Genomic DNA, 21,751 nt, shown 5'->3' on the forward strand with positions numbered 1-21,751 from the left:
AAAGCAATCGGTCAGGGTCAAATGTGTCACAGGACAACCAAAACGGGCCCAGTTCTGCAGGAGAACCAGCAGGACCAAGACGCTCGGTTATCTGATAACCTCAGCGAGGAAAACCCACAGGAAGACCAAGTGATGGAATCACCCAGGATGGAGAATTCCCCTCTAAAGAAACGCGTGTTTGAAACTTTTTGCGGATAGCAACAATGAAGACAGTCGAGAGTTAAGCAACCACGACAAAGAATCTTCCGAAACAGATTCAGGTCAGATAATATCGAATAAGCCGACATTGCCTAGTGTACATCAACTGGCAAGGCAATACTCACAACTGGTCAATGATAAGGAGGCTATAGACCAGATACGCACGCGTAATAGGAGTAAACCGAGAAGCAACTTGCGCTCGGTTTCTTCTCAAAAGAATGACGAAGAGACCAGCAACCGCACTCCGAAGATAAAGATTGAAAAAGTCACCAAGGTTTCTTTCAGCAGTTCTCCTATTGAAAGCTATAAGTTTGTGAAACGGCGGAGAAGGCGTTCGGGATCTTCTCGGCACAGATCGGACGATATCCGACGACAGAGCTGGTCGGTAGAGAAAGTGAAGCCGGATTCAGAGGAACCCTCGAAAGCCAAGACCCAAGAGTGTGTATGATATGGAAGCATTAGAAGCCACAATAGCTGAGAACTTAGAGCAAATTGAAGAGGGACTGGAACCCGTTTTAATTGAAGGTTTGGACAAGGATGATTTTGTCGTGCGTGGACTTGTTCAACATTTAGTGAAGAAATTTAATTCTCATAAAACCGGAAGCACTTGAGGTGTGATACTTGAAAGAAATCGAAAACGTTTAGTTAATTGGTTATCCTCTTTTGTTTTTTTTTGAATGTCAGTTGTCCTCTTGAAGGAGCCATGTTGCATATTTTGTGGCGATTATATTTTCCGATGTAGGCGATACATTTTTTGCCTGAGACTTTCGCATGCGACTAGTTTGCGCCATAACGTGATCACTAATGGAATTGTGTTAGTCAGACATAAGGTACGCTTACGACAGTCGTCCACGAGGCGTGCGCGTTTTATCGGTTGTGACTAGAACGGATATGCCACTTTCAGGTGTGACACTTTATGACAACTACATAACATTGCGTTTGGTTGGCTCGGTGTAGGTGCTGTTTGTATATAAAATGTCATCCTTGACGGTCATTAATAACTAACCGAACGAGTGCCGAGGCTTAAATAGTGCAGATTAGTACTTAACACTACAAACGATACTACTTGTGGTGCATGGAATGACCGGTTTTTGTTCTCCTTGTTTGGCCCTGAAGTCGTGTTTAAGACTTGTTATGTATTTGTTATTAAGTGTCACAGCAATCTCCACCCCAGAGCTCTTCTCTTGGCTGAGGGAGAGAAGCGCTTTGTGGAACCCTGAAAGAAAGTGTCTTCTCATTGGTTTTCGTGAAGAACAATCAAAAGCGTCTCTAATTGGTGCATTTATGTTAGCACGAGGAGTGAGCAGGCGCCATAGGGTTCAAATAGCCAATTTTTTGGGGCTATAAGAACCCAACAGCGCATGTTCTCCTACACAGAGTTTCCCAGAGCTTTGGGTTTATCCGAGGCTCTGGTGACGACAATGGTGTCACACCTGACTGTAGTGTGTCCATTTTAGGGTGAGTTTTCTTGGGAAAATCCAAAAAACGGATTTCTGATCTCGGATCAATGGATTCTTCAGCGTCAAAAAAACGCAAAAACCGAAAATGGTTTATTTTCTATGACAACGCAAACAAACAAACCCAGAGTTGCGTGCAAATTTTAAAAAAAAAAAAAAAATTAGCGGTTAAGTTTGTTTTGGAGAAATTCTTTAAATGAGAATGTCACCAGAAAAAAAAAATACCTTAACGATCGAAAAAGAAATGACGAAAAACATGCGTTTTTTAGGCGTAGGAAAGGTGCTAACAATATTATTGCTCTCAAGAAACGTTTAGTGTAATTTCTGGTGAGAAATTTGCGGGAAAGCTAACTATTTTCGACCTATTAATTTCTTCGATCGTACGGTAAAAATGGCGCGAGAAAAACACTTGGACTCAACTGTCACGTACGGTAGCTGTTTTGTATCATTTTTGCATGGAAAGCCGCTTGTCAAAAATACTTTTTTCAAATCCTTTCGCAAAAAAAACGCTGAAGTGATGAAATCACATTTAATCCGAAGTATCCTCCTCGAGTGTGGATACTTTGGATTCATGATCCGTTTTTTGGATTTCGCCAAAAAAACGCAAAATCCGTTTTTGGATTCAAGAATCCGTTTTCGGATTTTCCCAAAAAAAAAAGACCCCCGTTTTCTCGATTTCCCCAAAACGCACCTTAAGGGCGCTTTTCCATTTGACAGAACTGACCGGCCAGACTGGGCATTTAGAAGGACTAATTCTGCAACGCCTTCAAATTAACACACTTCGCGGATGATATATACTCCTCCAGAAGAATACGACGGATTATCACGCAAGTGTTTCCTGCAAATTGTTGCATTTTCTTTGCGACTTATTGGTGTGTGGCGGGCCAGTTCTGACAAAAGGAAAGCGCCCTAAGTCATAACCCCTTTAAGATCCACGACAGCGACGTCAACGCCAAAACGTTGTAGGTTTTTTTCACGATTAACTCGATCTCGAGCTCGTTCACGTCGTAAATCTGCAACTCTGTATCACGTAACAGCAATGTTATGGTACCATATGAAACACCGATTATTTCCAAACAAGATGTGATTATTATCGTGTTGTAATAAATTATCTTCGTAACGGGAAAGCCCAGCGAAAACACCAATGGCCTTCTAATTACTTTTCGGAAATAAAAATGGGGGTCACCGATTTCGATTTTGAGATAAGCAACTAAAGACAATAAAGGGTGGGTTAGTTACAGGGCTTGCCCGTTGCCACGGTGACATATTATGTCACAATAATGACTTTATTTTGTTCAGCAATAATTCTTGTTTCATTTGGTACCACAATATTGCTAATAAATGATACAACGTTGTGGTGCCGATTTTCTACAGTTTTAGGCTTTTTCTGAGTTCAGTTATGTGTGCCATGAATTCGCCCTAAACTGCGTTCCATAGCTTCTTTGATATGGCCAGCGCATTGCCTTTTGCCTGATTTGAACACGAGGTGTTTTATCTTGGATCAGTTGTTTATAGGTTGTAATTAGTTCTCCTCTGAACGAACGATTCTTTTTCTTTCTTGGTACAGAAAACTAGTTGTAATGATTTGTAGTTTATTCTTCAACGGTATTTTGTGTATATAGTAGTAGGAGATATACATAATTATTTTTTCATGTAAATTTACTTTTTCCTCCTACGACTGTGTGAAAAAAGGGACATAAATATCATCGAATATAATATTTTGGACAGTACGACTGATCAAGGAAATCAAACTTTAAAGAATTTGTGCAACTTTCTTCTATGTGGTTCTCTAGGAAGCTGCTGTAGAAAATGGGGTTTTTTATAGAATCGTTTGTTTGATTATGTATATAAATATGTTGAAAGATTCAGGGGGTTCAGTGAGCACTGGGCACCGGTAAATTGACCTGTATTTAAGACGACTTTACCTGTCAGTTTTTCATCGTGTCCTATGTACTTTCTTTAGCTAAAATAGAGCGACTTTCGTATGACCTTGAAAAACTGTTCTCGATTTGTTTCACGGACCAGTGTTTTGCAAGATTAAAACAAGCTTTTCCTTATCCCCGCCAAGGAAACTCCTAATATGGGCAGTAAACAGTTCGATTGCGCAATCACATTACTTGCATTTCAAATGACGTCAAAGCGAAATGCCGATCGCTTTCCAGGATGTTTGTTTGCATCCGCGTTCGCTATGCCAATGAAAATGCGCGCTCGTTTGTTTTTGTTCGATAAGCCAATTAAATGTGTTGCATTTTTTTAAAATTCTGTATTTACGTTTATTTTTCAAGGTCATATCTTCGCTCTAACTTGAGGGTACATGATGCTATTCACCTTGCTTGGTGTAGGCGTCACAAAGTAACCCTGACTTAACCAGGACCCTAACCAAAAGGAAATAGTAATTGTGACGTGTGTTGAAATCCATTGGCCAGGTTACTCAGCCTTACGTTTCAAAATTTCTTTTAATTCTCTACTTTCGCAAATCCAATAACACCATCTTTTAACCCCAAAAATTTTGCATAATCAATGTTTCCATTTTTCCCTGAACACGAAGATGTCCCAAGAAAATCGAAAATAATGACAATGCAAATTTTTTAGGGTTAAAAGAGTGTATTATGGGATTTGCGCAAGTGGAGAATCAATTTGGAAATACTTTTTTGATGTCCCGACATTGTTGTACAGGTGATCCCTACGAAGCTTTTGTGATCATCTCTCTTATATGGAAATATTGTTTGTAAGAGGAAACGTAGGTGGTCTTAGTACCTCAAATAAATTGTCTAGAATTTCTAAATACCTACTTTTCAAAGCATTCTTGGAGAAGCGTAACATTTTTCATGGTTCCCAGGTCACTTCAGTAATTTCGGGTCATGGTTTGACGGCTATTTCTCCGTTGACGGCATTGATGGGCATTGTCTTTGATAAGCCTGGCTTGGCAAAGAAGTGCGGTAACACACCAATCTTAGAATCAGATAAGGCTGGTTCACACGTACGACACAAATGCAAAAAATACCTCAAAGCAAATGCAAACGCAAATGAAAGCGCAGACTCATTTCGATTGCGTTTGCATTTCACACTTGTGAACCGGGGAAACGCAAACGCAAGGTAAAAAAAACACACGGGTTCATTCTCGTTCGCCATATTGGAAAGAGGACTTGAACTGCGCCTGCGTGTCTTACTTCCCTTGCGTTTGCATCGGACGTTTGAACTTCGTTTGAGTTTGTATTTGCGTTGTACGTACAATCCAGGCTTGAAGAAAATCTGAGCAAACGCCAATGGGCTGAGTTCGATATATCAATTTCAGGCATGGTATGGTCAAATCTGTTTTCTTTGTCTCAGAAGTCAAATTTAACGATAAAGCCTCGTAGCCATGTGTGAATATTGAGATATCGAACGTGGCCAATAGCCCTTTTCACGGTTAGTTTTTCTCATTTGCATTACAATATAATCTAGCATGTATGTGAGCCAATTTCGGGCTATGTTGTAGTTTTAACCCGAAATTGCCTCGCATCCACGTTAGATTACATTGTAATGCAAGTGAGAAAAAGGGCTATTGGCAATGACGGGACCTTGATCGTCTTTTCAAGGAGTAGTCTAAATTGCATGGTTGCGCCGGATTACTTTAAATTTTTTTGGCGTAGTCTTTATCGTCAAATTCAATGATCAGTATTTGAAATAAAATCGTCCAAATCATGAAGTTCATCAATCCAAAGCTGAATGGCAACAGGTCGATTCTGCAAATGGCCATCACGGAAAGAGGCATAACGCAAACAGCCATAGCGCAAAAAGGCATAATGCAAAGAGGAAGAATGCAAATAGCCATAACGTAAAGAGGCATAATGCAAATAGCCATAACGCGAATAGCCATAACTCAAATAGGCATCACGCAAAGATGCATAAAGCAAATGCCCATAGCCCAAAAATGAGGCATAACGCAGACGCATAACTTAAACAGGAAAAAAAAGTTCGATAGCATATTTCTATTTGAAGGGAAGCATTTGTCCAATGTCCATGAAATTAGCAGGAGGTTTTTATCGGTGTTGTTATTAATTTGCCAAAATATTTTGCATCGCATTTTGGTCGCGTCACCCTAAAACAACTTATAACGTCTATATCTTTTACTCAAAAAATGGGAACGTTTATACTTCAAATTTTTGAAAACATTTGGCATTAACACGTTTAGTACAACTGTGCCTACCGAATGACGCCTTTTAATGTGGTACTACGTACATGTATTTACCTTTTGGATGGTTATCATATCACGTGACCAATTTTCCTCAATTGTTCATTGCTCTTAACATGTGGACATGATTAAAGGCGGCATGACAAAGCCCTTAGAAGGGGTCATCGAATAATCAAGAAACAAGGGTGATACAATGTGGCTGATTTTGCGCCATTATTGAGGTAAAAATATCACTGTTTAAGTCGATTTCGGGTCACGTGACAAGAATGTGGTACGGAACATTTTGGAAAGTTATAACAATACCGATAACTAACTGCCTGCCAAGTTTCATAGGCCGTGGACAAATACTTTCTCTTCAAATAAAAATATGCATAATAATTAGGCTGGTCAAGCCTAATACACTTGAGGAAGTTATTTACGGAGTACGTACACAGGTAGTCTCCATTCTTCCAATAGCCTTTGCGTTATGCTTCTGCGTTATGGCTATTTTGAGTTATGCCTTTTGCGTTATGCTTTTCTGCGTTATGCCTTTTTGTCGTATGCCGCTTTGCGTTATTCCTCTTTACGTTAGGGGTATTTGCGTTATGGCTATTTGTATTATGCCTCATTGCGTTATGCTTTTTTCAGTGATGGCCATTTGCAGAATCGGCTTGTTCCCATTCAGCTTGGGATTGATGCATTCATGATTTGGACGATTTTATTTCAAATTGAGAAACTAAATATTTTAAGCAAGAGCCGATACAAAATAGATTTGATTTTAGTGGTGTACTTACTATTTTTCGGCTGGCCAAACCAGACTTTTTCAGGTACAATTGTACCTGCTCTTGTATCGGCTTTTCTTAAAATATTTAGTTTCTCAACTTGTAATTACGCCGATCAGATCAAGCCACTGATCCAACGTACACCGGCAGGTTTATACTGCAGCCTTGTTGACAATAAGACATAGTTTGGGGTGTGCAGCTCTCCTAACGTCACGAACGTGATTGGTTCGCTACCCTACCCAAAACCAAAAGACTAAACAGCAGGCCATTTTCGAAATATCAAATATTCAGCTTGATAATGAGGCAGTGAGGACAAAAACAATGTATAGAAACAGGTTGGAATGAATGTGAAAAATATTAACATATCAGCCACTTTCCTTCGTCTTTGTCCTTTAAACCTCTCTTTCAAGCTGAATTTTAATATATCGTGAAAGGCCTATTGAAACAATGACTTAGACTTAAAACAATAGAAGCTGCTTACAACACCAAACAATAGCAGGCTCAAGGCCGTAGCCAGTATGAGGCAAACCGAGGCACTTGCCTCAGTCATTTTTTTCGTGATATTTTAAAATAAAGCGTGATTCTAGCGTTCTCTTTAAATGTACTCATCATAAACACCTACGAAGAGAATTTAATCATGGACATTGCCTCAGTCATAATTTTTTCTGGCTACAGTCCTGGCAGGTTACGAGAGCTGCTTTGGAAAATCGCTCTCAGCAAGCAAGTGGAGACGACTAAATTTGAAGCACCTTCGCATAGAAGTTGTAAACGTCTTTCTATCATTGGGGAACAACTAAGAGCGATATTGGTTTTCTGAAAGATATTTTTAAGGGTATTGAATTCCATTTCAATTCAATTCTTTATGTACACTATCCATAGCATTTACACTCAATTTGTATTATAAATATTAAAATCAAAGGTATCCTGTGGTAAGCTCGTGGAGTAAGTAAGAGGGAGGTGATAAAGCGAATTTATCAAGCCTAAAGAGTGGTTACAAATGCAGTGTAATACATTGTATTGAACGTCTTTCATTTGTAGCCGAAACTCCAAGAGCATTCTTAACGACCATTTAACGAATGCATGAATGCGCCTGGCGAACTTGAGACGATTTTGATTCGCCAACCATCCCGATAGCTCTCCACGAGCTAAAAAGGAGAAAAAGAATGATATTAGGCCATAATGTGTGCGGTGTTCAAAGGAGGAGAGCTTTCTAGTTTGACACAGCCGGTACGTAGTGAGCATAAAAATGGACGTAATGGAGAGATCAATCGCTAAGAATATTCTTGTCATATTCAGCTCGAGCACTTATTCATCGTTTTAACCCAACATTGACCTGAAACTGATGTAAATTTTAGGCTTTGATACAAGGTATTTTTCATTTTTCACGTAACTATTTCTAAAAGGAACTGGGTTCTAGCTTCGCCAGCCTCACTTCAAAATTCCCTCGTATCTTTCAACTAGCCAATCAACGTTGAGAACAGTAACGCTGACTGCCAACTGTCACTCATTTGCAGCAAATGTGACCGACTTCGCTCTCGAATTTTCAAACGCACCCTTGTTCAAACTAAACTTGTGGCGGGATTTTCAAATTCGCTTCACGATGTCTTGAGTATTTTTATATTCCTGCTGAAATTAAGTCGTAAAAGGAAACAATGAGTTGGGCAAAAGAAGAATGGAAGCAAGAGCTATCAGCGAATGCTTTGAAGAAAGTCTACGACCTAGAACAACGTTGCGAAACGTTGCAGAAAGACGTCAGGCAAAAGCAATTTCAACTCGATAGTTCACAAGCCGCACTTGCAAAGCAAAAGAAGTTAACGGAAGAGGAGAAGGCAAATGCTGGTCTACTGAAGAAAGAGAGTCATTCTCTGGGTGAATCCATACAAGAATTGGAGCGAAGTCGTGAAAAAATCTTGCACGATTTACACGCGAAAGAAGGACAAATCCGTTGCCTCGATGGCAAGATGAATCGAACACAGCAACAACTCGACAGCGAATTAGCAAAGGCTGTTCAGTTAAAGAACGAACTGGATCATCTACTGTTCGAAAATAACCAAAACGTAGCCAAATTAGAAAAGCAGAGTGCAGATTTCAACAGAGCGAAGGAAGCCAACAGTCTTCTTCAAAGACAGCTTGGTGGTAAGCTTCGATTTTATAATATAACATAATAACAATACTGGAGATACACTGTAATTTACATGTAAGCTTTGTCATTAGTGAAGTTGCATAAAATGTTGTCTTTTTGGTTGGTAATTTTACAATAAAATTTCGTAATTCGTTTAAAGAGTTTCCAAAAGCTTACATCCTGGGAATTTGTTTGATATTAAGTTAACGGTTGTGATCAATCCATTGCTACTCTTTACCGTTAAATGACTGATTGGGGTAGCAAACATGCATAATCCATGAGTCAGGAATTATTTGGTTATAAATATGATTTTTCAGAATGTACAGATTTATCTTAAGTGGACTGGTATCAAGTCTTCAAAAGTTGACCTGCCATTTACAGTGATGTAAAATACAATTTGGCATGTACGGTACTATCACTGCACCAAAAGTATTGGGCTAGTGTTTCCAAACAAGTAGAGGACGCCATTGTACCATAACGATCTTGTGTTTTGGTTACGCAACATACATGTATTAGATCTCCATCAAAAGTTGATTGGAATTTTTTTTGAAAGGATTCGAAATCTTCGGCCTTACTGTCTTGTGCGTCCCATCACATATCTTACTCAGTGGCTGTAAACTGTGCACCTTGAGTATTCATTATAATAAGAGGCAACTGCATGGACCACTCCAGTTGTGAAGGCATTGGATTTACATCCAGTTGCACCAGGCTCAAATGCCATCCCAATCATTGCCCGTGTTTACATAATTGTGCTCCCGATTCAACTTTATCATGCTTTAGCATGCTGTATGTGGCGGACTGGTTGACACCTGTTAGAGTGTATGACTTTATTTTATGGGTTGACTGTAGAGTTTTTCAAACATTGAAACACTCTATACAGTGTACAATCTGCTTTTCTTTGACGTCACCTCATCCTGTTTGTGACTGATAATCCAAGAAACAGAGCAACAGAGAGAGAGAGAGAACTTAGAAAACAACAAAGAAAAACAACATGTTATAAAATTTAATGTCATGGATACATTGCTGCTGTGGGCTTTTTTTTCTAATGCCAGACTATTTTACTTGTGAACTGGGAGTGTCCTAGGGCGTTTAAGGTGTCAATGGGTTAATCACACAAATTATCACAGCTCGGTTTGTATCCACAGCTGATTGAGAAATGATGAATCCTTTACCCAAGCTGTCTTGTTTTTGATTGCTTGTCTTCATGTTTAACCCTTTCCATCCTGAGATTTACATGTTGACTTATGTAGATTTTACTCAGCCAGATGAATTTTCTTGCTGATTGGGGGTGCTTTAGATTTGACTGGGTTAAGATTGTGTTTTACAATGTCACTCTTTAATTCAACTAAAATAGCTTTATAAGGAACTGACAAAATGACTCTTCCCCAGGTGGCTTGGTTTCTCAGAGAGCGATGCAACAGTATCGCAGAGGCAACGTGTTAAAATCCTGTTTAAGGCTGATAATTTCAGGCTTTCGAAATGACTCCTTAACCTCCAAAATCTATTAAGTCTTGCTCTTAGGGGCGGGTTACTCTTGAACTGCCCCCAATTGATGGGTAAAATTGTCTGGTGTTAGACAGAGTAAAATCTATTGAGTCTCATTCCTAGGGTTCAATGGGTTAAAGTGCCCATCAACTCAACAAACGTTTCCACTTAATTTATTTGCCAACTTTTTAAATAATTTTTTTAAATAATTTATTACTTATAGTGCGCCAGTTACATTGAGAGATGCTCACAGGCGATGTGAGCCTCACAATGTACATTTTTTTTTTTTGAAAACTCACTTTTTAATTCACTTTGAAAGACTGGAAAAGTGGTCATACACTGTAGTTTGATCCATGATCAAGCCATGGAGGAGAATTGGTTCTATACCGGGTTGCCATCACAAATTACTTTGCATCCCTTTTTTCATTGGGGGAGAGAGTTTAGCAAACCAAAGAATTAGTATTGAACAAGAGCAGAGAATTGTTGAGTGGAAAAAAGTTTTTTTGAGGTGATGGACACTTAAAGTAATCTTCATACATGTAACTGCAACAATCTCAGAATTTCATCTTAAAGTACATGTAGCTTTACATGTAGTTATCTACAGGTGGGATCCACTGGTATTTTCTGACACAGTGAATGGGATATATAATTAATTGATTGATACATGCATTTTAATAAAATTTCATTGTTTTCTTTTCTCTTTTTTTTTTTTTGACTTTTTAGGGCACAAAGATCTAGTGAGAGCATTAGAAAGTCAACTGAAGACACTCGGAGAGGAACCCAACTCAAGAGCAAAGAAGAGCTCGTCTGGATCTGACTCCGAAGTTGACTGGCAATGTGGCGTGGACAGCAAATTGAGGGAAGCAGAAACAAACTTACAGATGGAGAAAGAACAACGTGAGAAGATTGAGAAAGAGCTTCAAGATCTCAAGGCAGTTGCAGCTCAATTTCGTAAAAATGAGGTCAGATGCTAGTTAAGCTGTGTCAGTTTATCAATATTATTTTTATTAAGGATTTCAATAATAATTATGATGCCTCAAATCTGGATGTTTTTTTTTTTAGAATTACACCTAGGTCGTATTATGCAATTGTTTCCTTGGGACTTAATTTAACAGAAAACTAAGCTACAAAACTAGACTTCTCCCTGTCTTTCTTTAGTCGCTTCAGGATAACACCAGTGACTCCTAGAATGGAGACTCCAGAGATTTCACTCCGTCTCCAACTGTGTACAGCTGTACCACTTTTTTACTCAGATTTTACTCATCAATGGGGAGGGGGGGGGGGGGGGTGGGGTGGGTAGGTCTTGGGAAGCTCAGGAGACAATGGGTCAACAACCTCTACATGATCCACTCAAAAACTGTCCCTTTTAACCTATTGACTCCTATGAGTGAGACTACCCGGTAGGTAGTTTTTACTCTATCTAATGCCAGAGGATTTTATTGGTCAATGTGGGGTGGTTCAGGAGTCATTGGGTTAATTAATGATTATTGACTTTTTTACATGTGACTTTGTAGCTAATAATTATTCTCTATAGGTGGTGTTTGTACATGTACCTTGCATACACATGTAAACCTGGAACTCTCCAATCCTAGATCCTGTCGGAAGTCCCTTGCCATTCCTGTCTGTATTCCCTTTCCCCAACCCCATTTTAAAGCACAGTCCTGTGTGCACCCTCTCTCTCCCCCTTCCCATCCAATCTGCGCCCCTTCCTTGCAGCATTCAGCACCTTGACCCCCAACCCTCCATCCTGTCTGCACCTCTTTCTAGTCCTTAACTCACTGACCCCTCAGGTGCCCCCCAGTTAAAGAGTTAAATCATCTGACATTAGACAGGGTAAATTTTATTAGTCTCACTCCCAGGAGTCAATGGGTTAATTAAACTTAGCTCTCTCCCTCATCCCATCTACAGAACTTGAAATTAACAAAAAAAACCAATTGAAATTTTGCTGCACGGTAAGAAGTTTAGTCGCATTTTCTCAAATTTTAGTCTCAAAGTCATTGCGCTGCATTATGTTGTCAGCGGTTTAGCAAAACAAAATTTGAGTCCGCAGTATTTGTGTGTAGAGAAAATGGCTGAAAATGGCAAAGGATATCAAAGGAGTGGAGTTGTGCATGTAGCTGGATCGCAGCTAAATTACGCTATCTTCAGATTGAAAGAAAATTCACGGCGAGAAACAAAATAATTTGTCATTTCTTTATTCATTGTAGCAAAAGTAACAGCAAAGTGGCAACTGCTAACCCTTTTGTTTCGGAAGAGTGAAGGTGAAAACAAGTTGCAAATTTGCAACTTTTCCAGATATTTTAGTTGCAAAAGGAAACGTTTCAGTTGCAAATGTGACTGTATTGGATGCAATTTCAAGCCCTGATCTGCATTCCTGCAGCCCCATGCCATCTCCTTTACTGCAGTCTCCAATCTATAGTTCATCCCCCAATCCCATCGTCATGTCGTTCCCCTATCTCCCAAGTTGCTAGTACCATTGATGACCAAAAGTTTGGCTAAGAATGTTATTGTAAATTGAGGGGCGGCGGAAGTGGAAGGAGGAAGTTTGTGTTGTAAATTAGGATAGCACGCATACTCTCAATGGTCAATAGCTGTGTTTAGGTGAGAGTAAGTGAACACTGCTGTGACATCACACAAATTTTGATTGGTTGCAGTGTATGTGTTGTCAGATGTGCATTTCAATTGGCTCGTAGGAAGTACGAGCATGTATCAAGAAAATCAGTTTCAACTCCCTCCTCTGTTGCTTAAATAGCAAATAGCCTTTTCTGCCTTGTCATTCAGTGTCCTGCAAGAATTTTGCTCTGTCTTTTAAGGAAGCAAATGGTACTTTATCAGTAAAAGAACTTGCCATCAATCAGCAAATAGACCTCGCCTCATCAGATGAAGATCAACTGCAGAAGAAAATCAAGGAGCTTGCCACAGTGAAAGAAATATTGGCACAGAAAGAGGCTGAACTGCAGCTGAAGAATAAAGAGTTTAGCAACATGTCAGAATGCTTGCAGAAAAAGGACAAGGAACTTTCGGAGTTGAAACTAAGTACATCAGATATCCACACTATCAAGTCTGCATTGGATGAAGCAAATGTTAATCTTGCTGCCTTAGGTAAGAAAATAGTAGCTTTCAAAACAAATCAAGAATCTAAACATTTTAGCCAAAAATTACTGCTCAACAGAATTTCATAATTCAGCGGTGTCAGTAGGTACCAACAACTTACACTTTTCATCAGCTACTTCAGTCAGAATAGTTGGCTACTTTTTTCTCTAAATTGAAGTAATTAAGGACAGATTATTTCAAACCTAAGATTAAAATTCAATTGATAATGGCGACAGCTAAGCCCTGTCCACACGAGCACTTTTTATGTGACAATTTTGTGTGGCAAATACATTTGATTGTGTAGATAGGACAAGAAATAATTGTTGATAACTTGCACTTAACTGGTCAGCAATGCCTTTGGACAGCAGAGACAAAGCAGTAACAAAGCGAGGTTGCCTTGTTGTTTTCCAGTGGCACTCACTAACAGGCAAAAATTTGTCACATTTTGTGTCAAGTCATCTACACAAACAATTTTTTCGTATTTGTCACATAAAAGCTAACACGCCGACTTTTTAGTAAATTCATTTGTCAGATAAAAATTGACCAAATTTCCTAGTCTGTAGTCTCTAATGCAGTGACTTTCATGTGACCTTGAAAAAATTAATAAATGTAAAAACAACATAAACAAAGATGCAAACCATTTAATTGGCTTATCTAACAAAAACAATCAAGCATGAATTGTCATTGTCTTAGCAAATGCGGGTGCAAACACTGTCATCTCTCCATGGAACTGTCTGGAAAGCTATTAGCATTTTGCTTTGAGGTCATTTGCAATGCAGTAAATCTGATATGTATGGCAATAGAACTGTTTACTGCCCATATTAAGAGTTTAATATGCTTTGGATTTAAAATGCTTTTTTTTTTAACAAATATATTTACTTCAACAAAAAGAGCACTACTTGCACACTTACTTACACAAATTTAGTTACATCACTGGTAAATAAGGAACTCAACTACTTACAAACTACTTACACTTACAGAGCAGTACTTACACTGCTTACGGACAAACAACAGCAACTAATGAGTGAAAAATAAATAAATAAATAAATAATGACAGGAACAGTGCACTAAGAAAGATAAGGAAACAGTATCCATTTCTTTCTTAAGAGAAGTATTTGTTACTGATTGTTTTTTCAGTTTCATATTTTGCTACAATTTTGGCTCAAAATCCAAACATCTTAACATCTTGATCTTCCAAGGTGTTCATTAATTTTATCATCCACAGAGAAAAAGGCCAAGCAAAGGGAACTGGACATGGAGTGTCAACGCCACAACTCAGAAGCTGTCATCAAAGGAATGGACGAGAAAATGAAAGAGAAGGAAAAAGAGCATAGGTTGGTTAACGTTTTAATGTTTAAAGAGGGGACACTGTTAGGGTAGTTTTAGTAAGAACTCTCGTAAAATACGTGTAGATTGCAAGTACAGTATTACATTCTTGACAACCTAAGATTTCGCCTGATTATGACCCCCCCCCCCCCCCCGCCCTTTTTTGTAAGGACTGTTCACAGTCTGCCATTTTCAATTTGATTATCGAGGTGCTGCTCATCTGCTGCCACCTCAGATTGAACACCAACAGCTGTACGTGTAGTGCAGTCTTGCGAAGATCAGCAAAAAAAAAAAGATAGTATAATTACTCCCAGTTCACTTGGTGGATTGGTTACTCAGCCTAGATCATACTTCCAAGTTTGCAGACTGCAGGGCTTGAAATTGCCACCAATACAGTCGCATTTGCGACTGAAATATCTGGAGAAATCGCAAATTTGCGACTTGTTTTCATCTTCGCTCTTTCGAAACAAAAGGGTTACCAGTTGCCACTTTCCTGCTCTTTTTACTACATTAAATGAAGAAATGACAAAATTATTTTGTTTCTCGCCTTGAGTTTTCTTTCAATCTGAAGATAGCGTAATTGTAGCGTAATTTCACTGCGATGTTACATGCCCAACTCCATTCCTTCGATGTCATTCGCCATTTTCAGTGGTTTCTTCCAACACAAGTATTGTGGGCTCATATTTTGTTTTGCTACACCGCTGACAACACAATGCAGCGCGACGATTTTGCGACTTGCGACTACATTTTCGTATCTTGTCGCAAAATTGCGACTGGATATTTTCCCTAATTTTAAGCCCTGCTGAGAGGCATGCATTCTTGACAATAAAATAGCCTTTATTCACGATAGCCGCCATGTTGATTTTCAAATTGTCATGCAAATTAGCCATGTGTTATGCTGGGGGGCAAACATTGGAATAATGGCAAATTGCGGAAAATCGGCTCGTCGAAATATTGAATTAACATTGCTAAAAGTACATTTTAGAATTTAGAATTAAGTTCATATTATAATAAGTTTATATCTTTTGATTGCCTCCGACATTTTTACTTTCTACTTCGTTATCTGCTAATTTTTCAGTAAAAAAAATCGAAGTAACTTGTGTAAACATTCTATTTTACTACTTAGCTGATAAACATTCAGTGACCGCGAAACAAGTCATCTGTGTGGCTAAGCTGTTCGTTATAACCTCTCGAACTTGTGTTGTTTGCCCCCTCAGAAGTGTGTAGCTAATTTGCATGATAATAGCTAATCCAACGTGGCGGCTATCGTGAATAGGGTCTATTAGATTGATTTGAATCTGTGAACAGTCCACCTTCTTTTAGGCTATCCAAAAAGGTGTAAATCCTTTCTAGTCGATGACGTAGTCAAAGAATGTTTCGACCATTGTGTCAAATGCCACATCAAAAAAAATGTCTTCAGTGGTAATGTGATTGTTTTTCCAATTGTCACAAGTTCTTGTGAACTTGCTCTTTTTTCTGTGCTGTAATAATGTTTAAATGGGTTCATTGTGCTTATCACTCGGTGAACTTCCTTTTTCTGTCATTTTTGTCAACTTTATATGTAGTGGTGAGTATATCTATGTAAAAGGGCACTGTAAAATTTACTTACCAATACACTGTATTAGTTTTAGCATTTTGATGATAAAAGTGGGTGAGATGCATAACAACACCTTACTAAAGGATGCCGGACAGTCCTGACAACACAAGGAGATGACATGAAATGAAGTTTGGCTGGACTATCTGTGCAAATTACAAGACTTTGGGCATTTTAAAATTGTTCGAAAAGTTTCAAGTTTTAACCATCTACAGCATCTCCGCCCTTAACTATAAACGACAAAAATTACTGTACCTCAGGTGAAGCATCATGGTTATGGTTGAAGAAAATCTTTGTATTTTGGTCGCCATGCATCCAAATACTGTACGTTCTTTAGTCGTTCAAGTAAGGCTATTTTTAACAAAGAATTTAATTCTGGTCCTCTCAACAGGCAGGAAATGTATTCACAGTCGCAAGCTATTACTGCATTGGAAAAACAATGTGCTGATTTGGACAAGAAGTCGTCTACTTTACAAAACAAATTTGAAAACAGCCAGAAATTAATTGAAGCGAAAAAGCAAGACATTGCACGGCTGAAAGCAAACCTCAAAGAAGTGGAAAACTCGAGGCAACAACACAGCTCACATCTGGACAGCAAGATGTCAGAATTAGAGCAAAAATTTAAACAAGAAGAGGAGAAGTGTGTTGGGATGAAACGAGAATTGGATGCAAGCAACGCAGTCATTTTTGAAAGGGAAAATAAAATTGCTGATTTGAACAGGCAATTGGAGAAGCTTGGCTTTGATATTCAAGAGAAAGAGAAAGACTTGAGTTTGAAAGAACAACAAATTCAGCAGTCACATGGAGAAGATAACAGAAAACTAGCAACTGCCATGGAAAACATCGCTTTGCTAGAGCGGCAAAAAACTGAGTTGGAAGAAGCAAATCAAAAGGCATTGGCCAAGTTGTCGGATGAAGCTGCAGGGACAATGAAAGAGCTTCAGGCAGCGAACCAAGAAATAACTAAGTTAAAGGAACAAAATGTTCACTTAGAAAATCTCATTGCTAGCAAGCGCAAGGAGTATCAAGCAACTGAAGATTCTCGAAAGGACCTGTGCGAGAAGTTGCAAATGCTGGACATGGATTTGGCCAACAAACAAAAGGAATGGGCGACCGAGAAAGCCGCTTTGGCAGAAAAAGAGAGATGCTTTCAAAGCACTCTCGAAGCAATGAAAAACGACTCCAAAGCTCTGCAGCATGATTACAAGAAGGCCTGTGAGTTGGCGGACATGAAGTCAGCTGAGACCAGGGATGTGATTGACAAGCTGGAATCATCGCAGAAGCATGCGCACGAGCTTCAACAGAGATTGAGTCGAACCGAGGCAGCGTTGAAGGAAAAAGAAAGTGGCATGGATGCACTAAAGGACGAGAACAACAGGTTGTCCATAGAAAAGGAAGCCAAGGAATACGAAGTTGAAAAAAACAGAAACGAGCTCAGTCAGTTGAATGATAAGAGGAAAGCAGACATTGAGAAATTAAGTGAAGTTGCCGAGTCTGCGAACATGAGATTGGAGGCATGTAAACTTGATTGCAACACTAAAGAAAAGGAGATTGAAAATCTCTCTGTCAAGTTACAATCTGCTAAGTTGGAGTGCGATGGTTTGAAAACTTCTCTGAAGACTTTTGAGGAAAAGTTAATCAACAGCAAAGAGATGCTACAGTTGAAAGAAGCAGGCATTAAAGAGGCTTCGCTCGAATTAGAATCGAAGGAGAAGTTGTTAGGTCAAATGCAACATAAACTCGACGAGACTTCGACGACAGCAAACAAACTTGAACAGTCACTTCGCCGACTTGAAATGCAAAGGGAGGAAGATCTGAATTTAATCGAGAACAAAGATGGTGAAATCTCTTCATTTGAAAAAGAGCTTAATGATATTCGAGCTGTCACGGAATCGGAACTTTCTAAAATGAAAGAGGAATGCAATGCCAGACAGAACGAGTTCGTGTTTTTACAAGAGAAACTTGACAGCGTGGAGACGTTGCTTGGAAACAAGGAGGTCGAATTGACAGCTGTCAGTCAAGAGTTAAAGAAGTCGAACAAAGAACTTGTTGACCTACAGCAACGTTTTACATCACAGGAAGAATTATCGTGTAAGCAAGAGGGAGAAAACGCTAGATTATCTATTGAGCTTGAGCAGAAGTCTGCTGTTTTGGACGCCAGAAAAAGGGAATTAGATGAAACGCAGGATAAATTAAAAGACCTTGAGGCTGAGCATGTATCAGTACTGGAGAAGTATAGTGAATTGTCGCTATTGAAAAATCAAGAAGTAGAATTAAGGCAAAGACTTGAACAAGCGAAGGCTGTGGCGGAAACTAAAACAGAAGAGTTAAAAATCACGATGATTAAGCTAGAGGCGTCTGAGGGGGAAAGGTCAGAGCTGAGTTCTATGCTGGATGAGCTCTGTAATACCAATTTTAAGCTGGAAGACCAGCTGAAAGAGAAGGCAGCTCAGCTTAAAGAAGCAATAGCAGAGATAAAAAGAAAAGAAGAGGAAATATGTAATCATAACAAGGTCATCAAGAAAATGGAAACAACTAGTGCAGAGGAGATGATAGAGATTAAAGAACAATGCATTCTTTTGGAAAGTCAAGTGTCGAATTTGCAGGAAAAGTGCTCGCAATTTGAAACTTGTAATGAACGTAAAGATGAAGAATTAATGAGAGGTAAAGGAAAGATAGCAGAACTAAATAACGAGATCTGTAAGCTGCAAGACGAGATTGCTTCTAAAATGGACCTCATTGAGAGACTGGAGAAAGAAAGTGTAGCGCTAACCGGGAATCTTCAGCACAAAACGAAAGCCTTTGAGAACAAAGAAAGCGAGCTTAAGGAACTGTCTCGTACTTTGATGGAATTAAAAGCAAATGGCCAGTCAGCTCAGGAGGCAGCAATAACAGAAATGGAAAGCTTGAAGAAAGAAGTTTCAAGCTTGAGGGAGAAGTTAGATCAAGCTAATGTGGCAAATGAGATGAAGGAACAAGATGTTGAAGGTATGAATGAGCTTCTTCAGGCTGCGGAGAAAGATAAGCACATTTTAGGAGCTGAGGTGGACGAACAACGTGACAAGAATGTTGCATTTGGTGTCGAGATTGCAGAGCTAAGGAAGCGATTGGACCTAGTTTCAGAGGTTGTGAAAACTAAGGACGAAGAACTGTTGAACCAAGGTGCAATTATAAAGCAGCTTGAAAAAGATCGTGACGAAGAGAATACAAAGAACAACACTCACTGTATACAACTGGAAAGTCAATTGTCTGCGTTGCAGGAGAAGTGTGGCCTTTTAGAGGCCTGTAACCTGAAGAAAGAAGAAGAGATTAGTAGCTCAACGAACAGGATACAAGAATCGACCAGTGAAATCTATAAGCTTCAGAATGATCTTGCGTCCAAGGAAGAGCTGATAGAAAAAATAGAGAAGGAAAAAGTTGAGTTGACGGAGAGTCTGCGGTATAAAATAACTGCCCTTGAGAACAAAGAAAGGGAACTCAGTGACGTTTCTGAGAAGCTAGAAGAATTGACGTCAAGTGAGCAGTCAAGACATGAAGTGAAATTGAACGATATAGAAAATTTGAAGAAAGAAGTTGCAAGTTTGACAGAGAAGTTGAGTCGCGCTAACGTCGCAAATGAGATGAGGGAGCAAGATGTTGAAAGTATGAATGAGATCCTTGAAACTGTTGAGGACGAGAAAAGAAAATTGGGTGCTCAGATGGAAGAACTGTTTGGCATCAAAGAAGAGTTGGAAAACCAGACTGTGGATCTGAGACACGATTTCGAAAAACAAGGAGAGTGTCTTGAAGAGAAGGAGAGGAGTCTGAGAGAATTGCGTGACAGATTGGAAGAGGAAAAGAAAAATGTCCAAATGGCGGTCGAGTGTTATGAAAACGAGGTGAGTCCACTCAAAAATGAAGTTGTGTCACTGAAGGAAAAGATGGAAAAACTCAACGCGGTAGTGGAAACGAAGAACCAAGAGGTACAATCAAAGGATCATCAACTCGAAGTGGCAAAAGAAGAAAACAGTCTTCTAATGGCCAAAGTAGACGAGCTGGCGACTCAATGTAAGGTCATTGAAGAAAGGAATGCTCAAACAGAACATCAAATCGAACAGTTGTCGAGTATGGTTAAAAGCAAAGATAAGGAAATTGAGGAAAAATCCGAAATGATAGAAGATTTTCGTCGGAAGGAGAACGACGCAGAAATCTTGGAACTGCGGGAAATGATCTTAGCTAAAGAAAGCCAAATTGCCACGTTACAGGATAAGTGCAACCACTTGGAAACTGTTTTACAGAGTAAAGAGGAAACCGTGAACATGTCGGAAGCTAAACTACAAGAGTTGAGTGATGAGGTGGGCACCCTTCATGAGCAGCTTGCACAAGCCAGTGACAAGGTCAACCAAGGGAAGGAAGAGGGTGACGCTTTGTTGGTAAAACTAGAGGACGCCACAAAAGTCCTTCAGAATAAAGAATTGGAATTAAGACAGGCAAAGGAATCCTTCGAAGCTGAAAAAAGCAGTCGGGATTGTGAGACGGAGACTCTGAACTTGCAAACAGAAAGTCTTAAAGAGCAAGTCTCTTCTCTTTCGGAAAAGCTTGAAAAAGTCAATGACGTTCTCGACGTGAAAGATCAAGAGATAACGTCGCTGATTCAACAGCTAAAATCTGAGGCAGAAGAGAAAGCAGGATTGGAAATCAAAGTGGATGAATTAAGTAGCCAAAGTACAACTTTGCAAGAAAAGAACAAGGAGCTTGAAAATAGGTTGGACCAGGTGTCGGGTGTGCTGAAAACCAACCAAGATGAGCTGAGCTCTAAATGCAGCTCCCTTGACGAACTGCAGCTACGAAGTGAGAAGGAAATGTCGGAACTGAAGGAGCAAGACACGGCTCAAAGAAACCTAATCCTGCAGTTGCAAGAGAAGTGCAGTCAATTGGAAGCGTGCATTGAATGCAAGGAATCCGAGTTGAAGGATTTGTGCTGTAAAGTAGAGGCCTGTGAAACTACTGCTGGGTCTGAGGTTTCACGTTTAAGAGAAGAATTAGAAAGCAAGGAAAACGAGTTCAAAATGAAATCTTTAGTTGTAGAAGAACTAACTAGTAAATTTGAAGGCAAAGAACAGCAGCTACAAAATGCAAAGAAACTGTTTAGCGAACAGAACGAAGAGCTGAAACAGGTGTTGCTACAGAAGGAAAAGCTCCAAACCGAAGTTAATGACGGGAAATCTTTTAATGAGTCTTTGAGTAAGAAAATGGAACAGTCGGAGGCTGTAGTTTCGGAGTTAAAGCAGAAACTTAATGAAAGGGAGGAGTGCAACACCAAATTGAAAAAGGAACTCGATTGCCTTGCTAATCAACTCTCTGATAGTCTTTCAAGCGAGAAACAAGCGGAAACAAATGTGCTTTCAATGAACATAAGATTTGAAGAAATGGATGCTGCATTAATTGAACTAAAACAGAAACTGAGCAATAAAGAGGAGGAGAATAACTCTTTGAAGAATGATTTCGAGCATTTAGCCAATCAACTCAAGGATAGTCAGTTGAACGAGGAACTTGCACGAA

At 39.3% G+C, this 21,751-nt stretch overlaps 1 protein-coding gene and 1 pseudogene across 2 annotated transcripts in view; both read left to right on the forward strand.

The window, feature by feature from the left end:
- The window catches only part of LOC138049524 (uncharacterized), a 28,083-nt pseudogene extending 25,778 nt beyond the window's left edge, over positions 1–2,305 (forward strand).
- Positions 2,306–8,105: 5,800 nt separating this feature from the next.
- Positions 8,106–21,751, forward strand: part of LOC138049525 (centromere protein F-like) — a 24,454-nt gene continuing 10,808 nt past the window's right edge. For both annotated transcript variants that reach the window (XM_068895835.1, XM_068895836.1), the window contains exons 1-5: positions 8,106–8,726; positions 10,921–11,159; positions 13,011–13,299; positions 14,516–14,624; positions 16,602–21,751. The exon at positions 16,602–21,751 is cut by the window's right edge and continues 1,535 nt beyond it. In XM_068895835.1, coding sequence (XP_068751936.1) covers positions 8,243–8,726; positions 10,921–11,159; positions 13,011–13,299; positions 14,516–14,624; positions 16,602–21,751 — 6,271 coding nt within the window. In that variant the 5' untranslated portion in view covers positions 8,106–8,242. The remainder of the gene's footprint in view (positions 8,727–10,920; positions 11,160–13,010; positions 13,300–14,515; positions 14,625–16,601) is intronic.

The sequence above is a fragment of the Montipora capricornis genome, chromosome 5 (assembly GCF_036669925.1).
Source record: "Montipora capricornis isolate CH-2021 chromosome 5, ASM3666992v2, whole genome shotgun sequence".
In the NCBI taxonomy this organism is placed as follows: Eukaryota; Metazoa; Cnidaria; class Anthozoa; order Scleractinia; family Acroporidae; genus Montipora; species Montipora capricornis.